This window comes from Rhinopithecus roxellana, chromosome 5 (genome assembly GCF_007565055.1).
Source record: "Rhinopithecus roxellana isolate Shanxi Qingling chromosome 5, ASM756505v1, whole genome shotgun sequence".
Taxonomy (NCBI): domain Eukaryota; kingdom Metazoa; phylum Chordata; class Mammalia; order Primates; family Cercopithecidae; genus Rhinopithecus; species Rhinopithecus roxellana.
Genome location: NC_044553.1, coordinates 159,162,039 through 159,178,144, shown reverse-complemented (window position 1 = coordinate 159,178,144; position 16,106 = coordinate 159,162,039). Strand labels below are relative to the sequence as shown.

Here is a 16,106-nt window from a genome sequence, read left to right as displayed (position 1 = left end):
TCTCCGGTATGGCCTGCCGTGTGCCGAGGCTCTTGGGGAACTTTCTTTAGCCCTACCAACTGACTCCCCCTCACGCTGGGGTTCAGCTCTCTGGTGTTCCCACGGTCACTCCGTTCCTCCCTCATTCATTCATTCATTCGCTCATCTCTGCCCGCAGCTTCAGTGGTCTCAGCTCTGGGCAACAAGCCTCTGTAGGTTTGGGGAGGCACCTGGAACCAGGGCCAGTCCTGCCTGGAGGGCCCATGGTGGGGCAGAGAAGGACATCCCTGGGCAGGGACACTAACTGAGGTCAGAACCAAGCTCAAGGGCACACAGAGATACACACCAACTAGGGATCGGGGAGGGCTTCCTGGAGGAGGGGGTGCCTGAATGGAGGCCAAAAGGCCTAGCTGTAATGCAGGAGATGAAAAGACAAGGAAGGCTGCTCCATGCTGAGGAACAGCGTGTGCCAGTGTCCCCTGGGGGTCCTTTGCTGTAGCTGTCCCCTGCAAGCTTGGTGAAGACCCTGCCGAGGAAGGGGCCCATGTTCTGCCTCCCAGCCTGGGCTGATGGGATTGAACAGCATCCAGGGTGGGGCCCCAGTCCGGGCCTCTGGAGGGGTTGATGTGTGTCCTGGAGAAGGGACTGGGAGAAATGGCTGGGAGAAGACGGGAGGGCGCTGGTGGTTTCCAGCTCCCTGAAACACTGTCCTGCCTCGGCAGAGGGGGTTAGCCCTGCCCCTGTGGGGCCACAATTGTAGCTCAGAACTTTCTAGGCCACTGTTGAACTGTAGAGCCTTCTTCAGGGAATTTCTCATCACCTGAGGGTGAGGAGGCTAGATGCCTCCTTTAGCCTGATGTATGGATTTGACTATGAGCCTTGCTGGGCGTCAGCAATGGGGTAGGTGGGAGAGGGCTAGCTGGGAGCAGCCTGGGAAGGCTTCCAAGAAGAAGCAACTTTGGGAGCTGAGATGAGGAGGTTTCCACATGGACACTCCATAAAAGGGCATCTCAGGATGAGGGAACTCCGTGTGCAAGGACCCAGAAACAGAAGGTATGGACAGGGATGATGTAGGTGGAGCTCAGCCTGGCTGGGGAGGGCACCACAGTGGAAGCAGGGCCAGGCCTGGCCCAGGACCTAGCAGGGGGGCCCCTGAAGGAGCCCAGGCCCCCAGGTGGTCTTGGTGAACACCTGCTGACTGTCCACAGCAGCATCATACACCCAGTGGCAGTTTCTGTCTCAGTGAGGCCACCTCGGTGCCATCCCCTGCTCTGTGTCCCCTCCCCTTGCCCAGGCCCAAGCATGGGAGGCCAAGGATGGTGCCCTCCATATCCAGGCCCAGTGCCTATAGAGACAAGCCCAGTCACACTCAGATGAGGTGGGATTTCGCTTTGGTAAATATTTGTTTGAAAATGGTTTCCCCTATTTACAGTTTTGAAGCCCAAACCACCTCCACCTGCTGGAAAGGCCTGACATGGGGTCGAGCCCCAGGGAGGCCACTGCTGCTTCGCATGGAGACAGAGCAGGGCAGGAAGTGGGGTGGAGGCCAAGGGGCTCAGAGCACCACCCCAGGAGGAGCAGTGGGCCGGACCCCTGGGCCTGGGACCTACCTCAGACAGAGCACCTATGAGGCTCCCAGCTGCCCCTGCCCACTTCCTGTGGTCCCAGGCACCCCCACAGTTGCTCAATTTATTTTAGAAAATGCTCCTAGGACAAACCGGTGAAGGAACAGGGCAGCAGGGTATGGTTGGGGTTAGGGTTAGGGTTGGGATTAGGATTAGGGTTAGGGTTAGGTTTAGGATTAGGTTTAGGGTTAGGATTTGGTTTGGGATTAGGGTTAGGGTTGGGTTGGGATTAGGATTAAGTTTGGGGTTGGGATTACGGTTAGGATTTGGTTTAGTGTTGGGGTTGTTGTTGGCAGTGTTTAGGGTTAGGGTTAGTGTTGGGGTTGATGTTGGCAGTGTTTAGGGTTAGGGTTAGGGTTAGTGTTGGGGTTGTTGTTGGCAATGTTTAGGGTTAGGATTTGGGTTAGTGTTGGGGTTGTTGTTGGCAGTGTTTAGGGTTAGGGTTAGTGTTGGGGTTGATGTTGGCAGTGTTTAGGGTTAGGGTTAGGGTTAGTGTTGGGGTTGTTGTTGGCAATGTTTAGGGTTAGGATTTGGGTTAGTGTTGGGGTTGTTGTTGGCAATGTTTAGGGTTAGGATTTGGGTTAGTGTTGGGGTTGTTGTTGGCAGTGTTTAGGGTTAGGGTTAGTGTTGGGGTTGATGTTGGCAGTGTTTAGGGTTAGGGTTAGGGTTAGTGTTGGGGTTGTTGTTGGCAATGTTTAGGGTTAGGATTTGGGTTAGTGTTGGGGTTGTTGTTGGCAATGTTTAGGGTTAGGATTTGGGTTAGTGTTGGGGTTGTTGTTGGCAGTGTTTAGGGTTAGGGTTAGTGTTGGGGTTGATGTTGGCAGTGTTTAGGGTTAGGGTTAGGGTTAGTGTTGGGGTTGTTGTTGGCAATGTTTAGGGTTAGGATTTGGGTTAGTGTTGGGGTTGTTGTTGGCAATGTTTAGGGTTAGGGTTAGTGTTGGGGTTAATGTTGGCAGTGTTTAGGGTTAGGGTTAGGGTTAGTGTTGGGCTTTATGTTGGCAGTGTTTAGGGTTAGGATATGGTTTAGTGTTGGGGTTGTTGTTGGCAGTGTTTAGGGTTAGGATTTGGGTTAGTGTTGGGCTTTATGTTGGCAGTGTTTAGGGTTAGGGTTAGGGTTAGTGTTGGGGTTGTTGTTGGCAGTGTTTAGGGTTAGGGTTAGGGTCGGGGTTGATGTTGGCAGTGTTTAGTGTTAAGGTTGGGATTGATGTTGGCAGTGTTTAGTGTTAGGGTTGGGATTGATGTTGGCAGTGTTTAGGGTTAGAGTTAGGGTTGTGGTTGATGTTGGCAGTGTTCAGGGTTAGGGTTTTGGTTGGGGTTGTTGTTGGCAGTGTTTAGGGTTAGGGTTTGGGTGGGGTTGTTGGCAGTGTTTAGGGTTAGGGTTAGGGTTGGGATTGATGTTGACAGTGTTTAGGGTTAGGGTTAGGGTTGGGGTTGATGTTGGCAGTGTTTAGGGTTAGGGTCGGGATTGTTGTTGGCAGTGTTTAGGGTTAGTGTTAGGGTTGGGATTGATGTTGACAGTGTTTAGGGTTAGAGTTAGGGTCGTGGTTGATGTTGACAGTATTTAGGGTTCGGGTTAGGGTTGGGGTTGATGTTGGCAGTCTTTAGGGTTAGGGTGGGGATTGTTGTTGGCAGTGTTTAGGGTTAGGGTTAGGGTTGGGATTGATGTTGACAGTGTTTAGGGTTAGGGTTAGGGTTGGGGTTGATGTTGGCAGCGTTTAGGGTTAGGGTCGGGATTGTTGTTGGCAGTGTTTAGGGTTAGTGATAGGGTCGGGGTTGTTGTTGGCAGTGTTTAGCGTTGGGTTTAGTTTTGGGGTTGTTGTTGGCAGTGCTTAGTGTTAGGGTAAGTGTTGCTTTGGGGGTTTTGTTTAGTGTTGCTTTTGCGATTTGGTTTTGGATTGGACTTTGAGTTAACTTTAGGGTTTGGTGTGGCTTAAGGTCATTGTTTTCCGGCAGAATAGTGTTGGGGTTAGACTTAGGGTTAGGGTTGGGGTTACTGTTATTGGTCAGGTTAGGATTGGGGTGGGTTTAAATTTCATTTTGGTTTTGGGTTCCATTAGAGTTACGTTTTGCATTTGATATAAGATTGGAATTTGGGTTAATATTGCAGTTGGGGTCATTGTTAGATACACACTCTGGCTAATTCAGGGCCTTCTCACCACCTGTGGAGGGCAGCTGTAGCCCGATTTTGCTCGGGACCCCAGAGTTTCAGTTGGAGCACCTGTTGTTTGTGGGAGAGTGGGAAGACACCTTTCACCTTCCCAGAGTCTCTAGGGCTCATAGTCAGAATCCTTGTTCAATCTGTTCTTGTGGGTGGAAATTGGAAGATTAGGCAGGGAACTGGTCAACATGGCTAGGTGATGCTGGAGCCCAAGAAAATGCCGCATCCTGGGCCCCTGTATGTGGCTGTCTGTAGGTACCTCACTGTCAATGACCTCCCTGATGTGCTGTCCTTTCTTTTATACTCAGCCACCAGGGCCAGAAGCCTGGCATCACACCGGGCTGTTCCTATTCCTCCTCTCCCCATCCATCCATCCATTCTCTGGCACATTTAATCATGAGCCCCAGTGTGGTGCCACTTCCTGCCCTGCTTCCCCCACCACAATAGAGGACCATGCATCCCGGGGGAAAGATTGATGTCCACACCAACAGACAGATCAGATAGCTCTGGAATGCAGTAAGAGACACACAAAAAACAAAACAGGGCAGTGGGATTGAGCCATGGGGGTGGTGATGTCAAACAGAGTGGTTCGTAGAGGTCTGAATGAGGGCAGGGGCCTGGGGAGAGGGTCCTCTGCAGCCCCTGGACATCACCTCCAAGTCCTGCCACTTTCATCCCTTCTTCCCAACCCAGATGAAACCTCACCTCCTCCAGGAAGCCTGCCTGATGTCCCAGGCTGTGCTGCACTGACTAGTTTCCCCATCTGCAAAAGGGGGCTAGTACCACTTCCCCTTCAGGGGCATTACAGGGATGCTCCCAGACCCAAAACCAGTGCCTGCTTTCTCTCTGCCTTCCCAGCATGAGGGGTTGGAGTGGGAAGGATGGAAGAGAGGGCAGGGAGGGTGGGGACAGGAGGTGCGTGCAGCATGGAGGAGGGGCTCTCCTGGGGCCTTCCCAGGCAGGCCTGAGCTGAAGCCTGCAAGCTGCTGGAGCTGAAGCAGGAGCCGCCCCCACCCCACCCGCCCCTCCCCCGCCTCCCCAGCCATCTGTGGCATTGGCAGCAGCAGTGCCAGGGCGGGCGGTGAACATTCTGGCACCATCTGAGCAGGACCAGCCTCTGGGGAAGGGCCGCAGCCCAGGAGGAGGCAATGTGGGCAGAGCCCTGCCTGTACCCCAGGTTCCACATCCCCCAATGGTGTTTGTCCCCTTAGGGACTGGGGCAGGAAAGGATACTGGAGCTGGCAGGCTGGGCCCGCACTACCTCTCACAGGCTGCCTCCACTGCTGTGTGCTGTGCTGCCTGAATGGTGTCAGAACCTGAGAGGCCAGAGTGGAGGTCAGGGAACCTGTTCTGACTCCTGCTGGGGAAACCAAGGCGCCCTGAGCAAAGAGGCTAGTCCAGGGGTGCACACCAGGGACTGGGTTTGGAAGAAGTCTGTTCACGCTTCGAAGGACGGGGAGAGCCCGGCCCTGAGCTGCTACCTCTCATTTTGTCTTGACTGTGGTGGTGTGCACTTGGAGGCACCTCCCTCTGTCCATTGGTTACCCAATCGTGTCCCTGGGACCTGAGAGTGAGCAGAGACAGGGCTTTGCTTGACACTAAATGGCTCCAGTCAGCTGCTGGTTCTTTTTCTTGTCTCCTTTTTATCTGGGTTTTCCCTCTTGCCTTGCTATCAGCGCCTTTTCTCAGCACCGACACTGCCTGAATGTAGCAACCTACTCCCCAGATTAAATGAGAGAGCGTAGAAACTGCAAAGCATACAACATACAGCATATAAGGATGGTGGTGATGGTAACACAACAGTGGGAATTCAATGTCCCCAAACTGTACACTTTAAAAGTAGTTCAAATGGTAAATGTTATGTTTTCCATGTTTTCCACAATTAAAAAACAAAAATGTACAAGGTACTCATTGGCAGCATCTTCTAATCTGCCATGTACTTGGAAATGATACTAGCATGTGTGAACCATGAGCCCATAGGTCCAGAGGGAGGATATGAGCAAAGCACACGGGCTTTGTCAGCTCTGTTTCCACCGTGCAGGACCCTCCCCGGCTGCCAGTGCTCCTCCCGGGGTTCCCACGCTGGCTGCTGCTGGGCTGGCTGGGATGGAAGACCCTCATGTAGCTGGCACCCTCAGGGCTGCCCCTTGCCCGCTCTGGGAGGAAAGAGGATTCACACTGCACCTTTACCAGGGCGGGACTGAGCCAGCCTGGGCTCTACCCGGGCAGGTCGATGGGATGCTTCAGACTAGGGGGAGAGGCAGGGGGCAACACTGGTCCTCCTAAAGCCACCTTTCCTTCCTGAGAGCTCCCTGGGGAGAAAGAAGGCCCTGGAAGCCACCGACTGGGGGCTGGGGCAGAGCGGGGGCAGCTTGGCCAGGCGGCACCCTTGGGAACCAGGGTTTCCTCATCTGTAAAATGTGACTCTGCGAGGACAGGAGCTTGGTTTCGCTGGCTGCTGTACCCCCTGGGGCCTAGAACAAGGCTGGTTGGTACACAGTAGGCGTCTAATAAATGTTGAGGGATCGAATGGATGGACCGATGAAAAGGTTGGGCAGGTTGTTACTGACGGCCTCTGGGTTTCAAGGGCCCATTCACTCTGTCACTCACCTTCGCGCCCGTGCATTAGTTCCCTCATTTATTCATTCCTCCCGCAGGCTCTACCGCACTCATTCATTCATGCACTCTGCCATTCATGCACGCGCGGGTTCATTCATTCCCTGCCCCTCCGCCATTCCTCGCCCGGCCCCCGCGCACGCCGCACCCCCGCGCCCCTGCCCGGCCCTGCGCCCACCACGTGCGCCCTGGCCAAGCGCTGCGGGGGGGAAGTGCGGGCTCAGCCGCGGCTGCGCGGGGCCGGGGCTGGCGGGGAGCCGGGCTGGGGGCGGGGGGCGGGCGCTCCCTGCGGGAAGCCGGGCGGGGTGGGGGAGCCCCGGCCGCGCCGGCTCCCGGCGCGCTCGGCCTCGGAGGGGAGGGGGCGGCGGTAGCGGCCGCGGCGGCGGGACCCGAGCGCGGCGGCGGCTGTGAGCAGCGCGGCTGCCCCGGGGCCATGTGGACAGGCGGTCGCCGGCCGGGCCGGCTGCGCCGGGCGGTGAGTACCTGCGAGCCGGGAGGGCAGGGCGCGGGCGCGGAGGCGGGGCGGACGCCACCCACGCCTGGGGCGGTCCCTGCTCGGCGCTGGAGGTGGCCGGCCCCCCGCCCTGCTCCCCTCCGCGCGGCGCCCCCGCCGTGACGGCTTCACTGGCCCAGGAGGAGCGGGCCGGGTCTCCTGGAACTGGGCACTCTCGGGTGGGGCGGGGATGCCCGGCCTCCGCGCGCCGCGGAGAGCGCCCGGGTCCGAACGCGGGGTCCTTGCGCCCTGACACGCGCGCCCCTGCGGGGGGAGGAAGGGAGGGGCTGGGGACCCAGGGCGCGGCTGGAGGACTGGGGACGCCCCGCTGTCCCAGGCAGGTGGCGAGGGTGCCGGCAGGCCTGGACCCGCCTGCGTCAGGGGGCAGGGCCAGCCCCTGCTCCGGAGGCCGGAGAAAGGCCCGGGAGCCGGAAGGAGGCTGGACCCGGGGCCGCCTCATTGAGCGTTTGCAGCGCGTGGGCGCGCACGAGCCTCGGACACCACCATCCCATTCAGTGCCTCGCGGCAGGTACTATCCTCCTGCCCCTTTACAGGCGAGGAAACTGAGGCTCAGGGAGGCCAGGGCCTTGCCCAGAGCGGCTCAGCCAGCGCGCTCACCCTCCCTGAGCCCCAGCACGTTGGATGGGAATTTCTGCCCCAGCGTTTCCGCTTCCTGCTTGGTTTAGAGGTGTTTCCTTCCTCATCTGTGCCCCACCCCATCCCCAATGTGGTTCCTCAGGGCAGGAACAGCGTGGGCGACGCGCTGGAGTCTCCTGAGCCGGCAGAATGGGAGCAGAGTGGGCACCCGGGAGCGGGGCCGGATGGATAGGGAGCATTGCACGTGCAGAGTCCGCATGGCCAAGGTCGGGCCAGTGCACATTGGGGGTCCAGTCCTGGGGGTATGGGTGGGGCGGGGTCTCCACGGCCACGCTCCGTCGGAGGCCCCAGTGCTCTGGCTCTCTGGAGGCCATAGACAGGTCCTTTTCCTTCTCTGGGCCCCAGTTCCTCTGCCTGTCAAGAGCAGCAGTGACCCCCACCACTCCCAGGGCCAGGCTCCCACGAGGACTGTGGGCAAAAGCCCCTAACAAACTGCGGTGTGCAGCCCTGCCAGGCTGGGCTTGGTCTTGCCAGCTGAGGCAAGTGGCCGTTGGGGGTGGCTCTGCCTGGCATCTGTGACACGCAGGGCGGGGAGACAGCAACAAGGGCCCCAGCAGCATCCTGCAAACCCTTAATTTTCCCGACTCTCACTATAATCAGGGCGGCTTGGAAAAGCAAGCACCGTGGCAGATGCGACTCTGCCTGGGCTCGGAACGCGGGCTCGGGGCGATGGGCGGCTGCGCTGCTGCCCAGGGCCCTCCCCAGCTTTTGTCTCATATTTATAGATTCCTACGCTCCGCGTTCCGTTTGTCGTCAAAACCTGGAACTGTTCGCACCTGGGAGCTGAGTGAGGAGGAGGGCTGCCTAGGTCCTCAGCTTGGAGGATGAGTTTTCCATGGGCTGGAGTGGAGTCGGGGGACACCTGTCAGAGCCCAGGGCTGGGGAGAGGAAATGAGCCCTAAGCAATCTGGATGATCTTCCATCCACTCTCTCAAGACTAGGGCACAGGGTCTGGCCCACATAGCTGCCATTTATGGAACGCCTGCTATGTGCTGGGCCCTGGATCAGCATTTCCACGCATCATCTCCACGGCAACACTTTGAAGGAGCTTCCCTACTCCTGCAGGCACTCCTGATGTTGAAGAGTGGATGGGTGGATGGGTGGATGGATGGATGGATGGATGTGGATGGATGGATGGATGGATGGATGGATGGACGGACGGATGGATGGAAGGGATGGATGAATGGTTGGATGAGAGGAGGGAGGGATGGATGGATGGGAGGGAGGGATGAATGGATGGATGGATGGATGGATGGATGGGAGGGATGGATGGATGGATGAGAGGGAGGGATGGATGGGAGGGAGGGAGGGATGGATGGATGGAAGGGAGGGAGGGAGGGATGGATGGATGGATGGAAGGGAGGGATGGGAGGGACTGACTGCAGCCCATGAGTCCATGACTACTGGACACAGTCCACAAATCATTACAGGGTCAGAGGAGGTGGGGCCCAAGGGCTGAGTAGTTGCTGAACAGATGAAGGGGTCAAGGCGTGTTACCAGAGCCTGGCCCAAGGCCTGAAAGTGATGGGGAGAGTGTAGAGTGTTCAAGTCTCAAGACTTAGAAAGGCTGTGCCCTGCTGGAGTGTGGAGGCCATGGTGGTGGGGAGGTGTGGCTGCTCCCCCAAGGGAGGTAAGGGTCCCTGGGACAGATCGGAAGGTGACCCTAGGACTTGCCATGTTGGTCTAAAATCACCCCTCAGGGTTCTCTCCCGGCTCCCCCTCCTGCCGCAGAGCTGGTCACTAGCCTTAGTGGAGAGGCCTGGACGGAGGTCTGCAGCCCTAGGTTCTGGTTCTTCCTCTGCCGCTGACTCACCGTCTCCTCTCTAGGGCTCCGTATCAGAATCTTAACACCCATTACAGTCAGGGGAGTGACTACTGTGTCCTAAGAGCGGCACCAGATTGTAGCCTGTGGTGGGAGAAGCTGGCCAGAGGTATCTCTATTGCTTTAATCATTATAGGAGTGAATGAATGAATGATGAATAAGTGGATGAATTCTACACTCACCTAACATGCTGACCCTAAGCACCCACTCTTCTCTGCTCACTGGGCTCACTTAGGTGAGTCTGACACAGACCTTGCCCTCCATGAGTCCACAGTCTGATGGGAGACATGGACCCTGGCCAGTGTGGCAGGAGTCCGGAGATGCTGGGGCTCTTCTCTCCCCTCTAGCTAGGAAGGGAATTCAAAAGTGGCCCTTGCCTCAGCAGGCCATGAGTCTGTAGGACAGTACAACAACCTCTGGGGTCTGCCTGAGGTGGGGATCAGCCAGCGCCCAGCTCTGAGCCAAGTAGGGGAATTGTAATCGTTGGTTCAATCGGCAATCCCTGAACCCAAGTCAGGGATGGAGATGAGTCAGGCCTGGGCTTTGCCTAGGGAAGCCAGACTTGGAAACCTGGTCATCCCGCAGCAGGTGCATGCTGGGATTAAGAGGTGTATGAGGTGGAGAAGCAACGCGGACATAATGAAGGGGACGCATAGGTGGATGATGCTGTATGGAAGGGAAGCACTAGCAGCATAGAGCAGCGGATGGATGGGTAGAAAGCTAGAGGGATAGGCCGGGTGCAGCAGCTCACGCCTGTAATCCCAGCACTTTGGGAGGCTGAGGTGAGTGGACCACCTGAGGTCAGGAGTTCAAGACCAGCCTGACCAATATGGTGAAACCCCATCTCTACTAAAAATACAAAAAAATTAGCTGTGTGTGGTGGTGTGCACCTGTAGTTCCAGCCATTTGGGAGACTGAGACAGGAGAATTGCTTGAATCAAGGAGGCAGAGGTGAGGTTGCAGTGAGCTGAGATCATGCCATTGCACTCCAGCCCCTGGGCAACAGAGTGAGATTCCATCTCAAAGAAAAAAAAAAAAAAGGAAAAAAAGAAAGCTAGAGGGAAAGATAGATGGGAGGAGAGGTTGATGGATGTAAGTAGCAAGATAGGGATGGATGGGTGGACAGATGGAAAAGTTGATATGGATACAGGACTGGATTGATAGAACAAAATATCAATGGATGATACATGGGTGGGGAGGGGGAGACTTCTGATACACAAGGCAAGATTGGTAGATGAATGGATGGGAGGATATTTGGATGGATGGGTGAAGGGATGGATACATAAATGGATACAGGTAGTGCCTGGATGCTGGGATGGGTGGATGAATACTTGAATACATGTCCACGAATGATGAATAGAGGGATGAATGTACACTGGAAGAGCCCATGGATAGGTGACGAGAGTATATTGGCGGATATGTGGATAGAGGCCTGAGAAGGCAGCTCAGTGCACAAATGGATACAAAGCAATGGATAGATGCATGGATACGAGACACAAGTAACAGAGGAATGGACAGACATATGGAGGGATGGGCGGGCGGATGGATGGAGACGGGAGTGAGAGGACCAGTGGGCAGATGAGTGCCTGTCAGCGGGTGATGGACACAGACATAGAGGGATGTGTTGGTGCGTGGATGGCACCTGTAAGTGGGTGAGCGGTCACAGGTGGATAGTGGAGGATGGTTGGCTGAATGGGTGGAGCTTCAGGTCACTTGTGCCTTGATTTCCCCGATGCCAGTGTTTTGCTCACAGACCCCCATGTCCCTCTGCTTCAGAGACATATACTAGGCAGGCGCAGGGTCAGGAGAGGACTGATCGGACATGGAGACTTGACTCCACCTTGAGTATTTGGTGGGAGAAAAGCCAACCCAAACTAACAGCCATTCGGCCTTTCCAGGCCCGCGTTGCCCTGGAAGACACACTCAGGGAATGAGGAAGCAGCAGTGAGGCCTCTTCTAAAGGTCAGCGGCCAGCCGGGGTTCCTGCAGGGGCGTTTGTGCTCAGGGATCTCCCTGGAAGGCCTGGACAGCTGTGTACATGTCCTGTCTGAGGAAGGAGAGCTGGGGCAGAATTCATGTGCCGATGGCACAGCCTGTGCTTGGGTGCTGGGGACTTGGAGACATCAAGACCATGGCTGTCCTTGGGGATTCTCAGGCCAGCGTGGAAAATCCAGGGCCAGCAGGGCAAGTGATTAGGAGCACAAGTGTGCAGATTCCCAGAGTCTCAGTGTCCTCAACTGCAAAAGGGGGATAATAATAGAAACTTCCGACCAGGCGCGGTGGCTCACGCCTGTAATCCCAGCACTTTGGGAGGCTGAGCTGGGCCGATCACAACGTCAGGAGATCAAGACCATCCTGGCCAACATGAAGAAACCCCGTCTCTACTAAAAACACAAAAATTAGCTGGGTGTGGTGGCACATGTCTGTAATCCCACCTACTTGGGAGGCTGAGGCAGGAGAATCACTTAAACCAGGGAGTCAGAGGTTGCAGTGAGCCGAGATCGCACCACTGCACTCCAGCCTGGCAGCAGAGCGAGACTCGTCTCAAAAAAAAAAAAAAAAAGAAACTTCTGTGCTGGGACCAGGGGAAGGTTAGTGAAAGTGACCACACCCCTGCTGGCCTATGCTGCAGCCCCTGGTGCATGCCCGCACCATGGGGGTTTACCTGAGGCCCCTCAGAGCCCAGTTTCCTCCTCCATGAAGCGGGGTAGCTGTTCCTAGCTTGCAGGCCTGCTGTAACAATGAAGCGAGGTGATGTTTGGCACTGTTAGCAGAAGCCTGGCGTGCCTGCCCACACGGCAGGGTCCCCCCGACATCCTGTGGCCTGGTCTTCCTGCTCCAGTCCCAGCAGGCAGTGGGCAGCCTCATGCCCCTTCTCTCGGAGCTGGCAGGAGCCAGCTTTCCGACCACAGGGGCAGTGTGTGCCAGGCAGCAGGAGAGGGGCTTGGGCATCTGGAGAGGAAGCGTGTGTGAGTGCCTGACCTTTGGGGTTCCGTCCTGGGCCTGCCATGCCCAAGCCATGTGACCTCTGACAGGTCACTGCACCTTTCTGAGACTCTGCTCCTTTTAGCAGAAAATAGAGCCTTTGGCCATCGTGCTGCACAGGGGCAGGTGGGGATTTGAGGTGATGACGCATGCCCAGCACGGAGCTTGGCACGCGGGAGGGGCTTAGGAAGCAGGACTGAATCAGATGAGTCAAGAGGCAGGGGCTGCAGTGCCAGGAGCTGGAAGCCCCTCCAGGAGAGGTCATCCAGGCTGCTGGTAGGTGAACCGGCCCAGGCCTTGAGCCCGTGGCAGCCGGCAGCATCCTCAGAGCCTCAGGCCCAGGCGCCTGAGAGCCAGCAGGTTGTTATGACAACGGAAACTTGCCTGATGCAGCCTGAAACTCTGGAAGCAGCTCAGAGGACTGGTTGGCCAGGGCCCCCAGAACACTCCTCAAACCATGCATGCTAGTGAAATGGACACATCAGAGCCCCAGTGCTCATGAGTCCTGAAGTCCCTTGCTGGCGCCACTTCCCAGCACTGCCGTGGGCTGAGTACTGTCCCATGCCCACCTGACAGATGAGGAGGGGATGTGACTTGCCCATGGGCCTGTTGGAGTGTTGGAGAAGGGATTTGAACTTGGATCTGCCAGCCTTGAAGTTTCTTTCCCACTGGTGATAGGGCAGGGGCTGAATGACTGCTGCTGGGGAAGGGCTGTTCAGGTGTAGAGGGGCGACTGTTGGGGACCACGGGGTGGGAGGAGGATACTGTGGCCTCCCAAGAGCCTGAGATCCCTCCCCTATATTCTCATCCTGTTTCCGGTCAGAGTAGGCCCACACCAGGCTGGGGATGTTTGTGAACTGACAGCCTGAACCTGCTATGCCGTTTATTCAGTCAGTCATTCAAGAACTATGTATTGAGCACCTACTATGTGCCAGGCCCTATGCAAAGAGCTGGGATACAGTGGAACTTCCATTCTGTGGGGGGACACACACACAGATAATAAATAATTGCAAACATTAATTACATTTCGGGACCAGGGCTATAAGGGGCTGCTGCAGGGGTGCTTGATCTAATCTGAGGGACAGAGGGGGACAGGCTGTGAAACTGGGAACCTGAAGGTCAGCTGGGAATTAGATGATGGGAAGGAGGGAAGGGAGAGAGTGGGAGTGTTTCTGGCAGAGGGAAAGCAAGCGCAAAGACCCTGAGGTCAGATAGAGCTTAGCACATTCAGGAACCTGAGAGACGTTCCTTGGCAGTGGGGAGCACAGGGCGGGAGGGTAGCAGAGAGAGAGAAGACACCAGCAGCTGTCAGGGCCTTGCAGTGTGTATGAAGGTGTGATGTTGTCTAGTCACCTGGCCTGTGGTTTTATTTATTATTTATTTATTTCTGTATCTATTTTTTTTTTTTTTTTTTTTTTTTGAGACGGAGTCTCGCTCTGTCGCTCAGGCTGGAGTGCAGTGGCCGGATCTCAGCTCACTGCAAGCTCCGTCTCCTGGGTTTACGCCATTCTCCTGCCTCAGCCTCCCGAGTAGCTGGGACTACAGGCGCCCGCCACCTCGCCCGGCTAGTTTTTTGTATTTTTTAGTAGAGACGGGGTTTCACCGTGTTAGCCAGGATGGTCTCGATCTCCTTACCTCGTGATCCGCCGGTCTCGGCCTCCCAAAGTGCTGGGATTATAGGCTTGAGACACCACGCCCGGCCTTCTGTATCTAATTTTTAGATGGAGTCTTGCCCTGTCACCCAGGCTGGAGTGCAGTGGTGTGATCTCAGCTCACTGCAACCTCTGCCTCCCGGGTTCAAGTGATTCTTCTGCTTCAGCCTCCCAAATAGCTAGGACTACAGGTGGGCACCACCACACCCGGCTAATTTTTGTATTTTTAGTAGAGATGGGATTTCACCATGTTGGTTAGGCTGGTCTCAAACTCCTGATGTCAGGTGATCTGCCTGCCTCAGCTTCCCAAAGTGCTGGGATTACAGGCGTGAGCCACTGCGCCCGGCCTGGTCTGTGATTTTAAAAGGTCATACTGGCCATGTTTGTGGGATGGGCCGGGCTGGATCTGCATTGACTCAGGAGCCGCAGGAAGGGATGCTCGCAGGTGTCCAAGTGAGACATGGTTGTGTGTGGTACTTGCAAAGTGATGGTGAGGATGCAGGGAGGTGGCCAGGCCTGAGAAAGGCTGAATCTCCAGGGCCCAGCGGCCAGGGATGGGGACAGGGAAGAGGGGGAGGAAAGAGTCGAAGGAGCCCCTGTTCCTGTCTTGGGTGGCTGAGGCCATGGTGAGGCCATGCATTGAGTTTTGCAGACTCAGTCAGGGGTGCCTTGGGCATCCAGAGAGGCATCCAGCTGAACTCAGAAAAGCAGGGGTCCCCAGCACCCGATGGAGGCATCCATACAGGGCCCGGGTATACAGCTATGAGCATGCCACACAGGGCCTCAGCCTCGCTCCAAGCAACACCAGAGGCCAGGCCAGGGATGGTGGTAATGCATGCCAGGCCAAGGGCCTGGGCTGCCACCCCTGGAGAGCCTTCCTTCACTCTAGCACCCCAAAGCCGCATCCTAGGAAGGATCTCTGCGTGGGGTGCAACGGCAGGTGTGTCTCCCTTCACACAAAGGATGGAGGGTCCAGGTCTGGCTCTAGCCCTTCTCTAAGTGTATCTCCCCTACCCCACTCCCACCTAACTACACCCCAGGCCTCCATGTGCCAAAGGCTCTTGCTTATAGCGTTAGCAACCGCGTTTTCTCACCCTAACCCTGTATATCATTGGAGAATTGCACACAGCTGCTACCAACAGAGATGGACTAACCATAGCTTAAAGACAAGGGGTTATTTTTCTTTCAAGTTAAAGAAGTACCAGAGGAAGGCCAGGCACAGTGGCTGATGCCTGTAATCCCAGCACTTCGGGAGGCCAAGGCAGGCGGATCACCTGAGGTCAGGAGTTCGAGACTAGCCTGACCAACATGGTGAAACTGTCTCTACCAAAAAATACAAAAATTAGCCAGGCATGGTAGCAGGGACCTGTAGTCTCAGCTACTTTGGAGGCTGAGGCAGGAGAATTGCTTGAATCTGGGAGGCAGAAGTTGCAGTGAGCTGAGATCAAGCCATTGTACTCCAGCCTGAGCAACAAGAGTGAAACTCTGTCTAAAAAAAAAAAAAAAAAGTACCAGACGCAGATGATGCAGGGCTGGTGTGATGATTCAGTGGTCATGGGAGATCCAGATTCCTTTTGTCTTTCTGCTCCTCCACCTTTTATACATGGCTTTTGCCACAAGTTTGTCTCATGGTGCAAAATGGCTGCCACAGCTCCAGCCACTTCCATGTTCTAGAGAAGAAGCAGGAGGATGGGGAATGGGAAAAGGACACAGGCTGGCTGTCTGATCTTTTTCACAGAGCTCTGCCAGCAGTCACACCCAACTTCTGTTTATAGTTCATTGGTGACCTCCTGGCCTGGCTGCGTAGGAGCCCAGGAAAGGTGGTCTTTTAGCTAACTACCCTGTATCTCAAAAGAGAATGAAGGCTCTGTAATAAGGATGCAAGGGAGGACAGTGGGCTGCCCGCGGCCTCTGCTGACCCCTCCCATTTGCTGGTTTGCTGCAGTTCCAGTTTGCCCTGCTTCAGGCCCAGTGCTCACACTGTCATGGTGACCATCGTGGCCATCTGTCCACTGCCTGTCCTCTATGCCCCTGCACCCTGGACTGCACCTGGCAGAGGAGATGTCAGAGTAGGAGAGAGGGAGGCCCAGCCCAGGGCCCTGTGTACCATAGGAGCTCA

At 56.0% G+C, this 16,106-nt stretch overlaps 1 protein-coding gene across 2 annotated transcripts in view; it reads left to right on the top strand.

The window, feature by feature from the left end:
• Positions 1 to 6,735: 6,735 nt before the first annotated feature.
• Positions 6,736 to 16,106, top strand: part of BEGAIN (brain enriched guanylate kinase associated) — a 50,170-nt gene continuing 40,799 nt past the window's right edge. For both annotated transcript variants that reach the window (XM_030929750.1, XM_030929747.1), the window contains exon 1: positions 6,736 to 6,853. In XM_030929750.1, the coding sequence (XP_030785610.1) occupies positions 6,812 to 6,853 (42 nt within the window). In that variant the 5' untranslated portion in view covers positions 6,736 to 6,811. The remainder of the gene's footprint in view (positions 6,854 to 16,106) is intronic.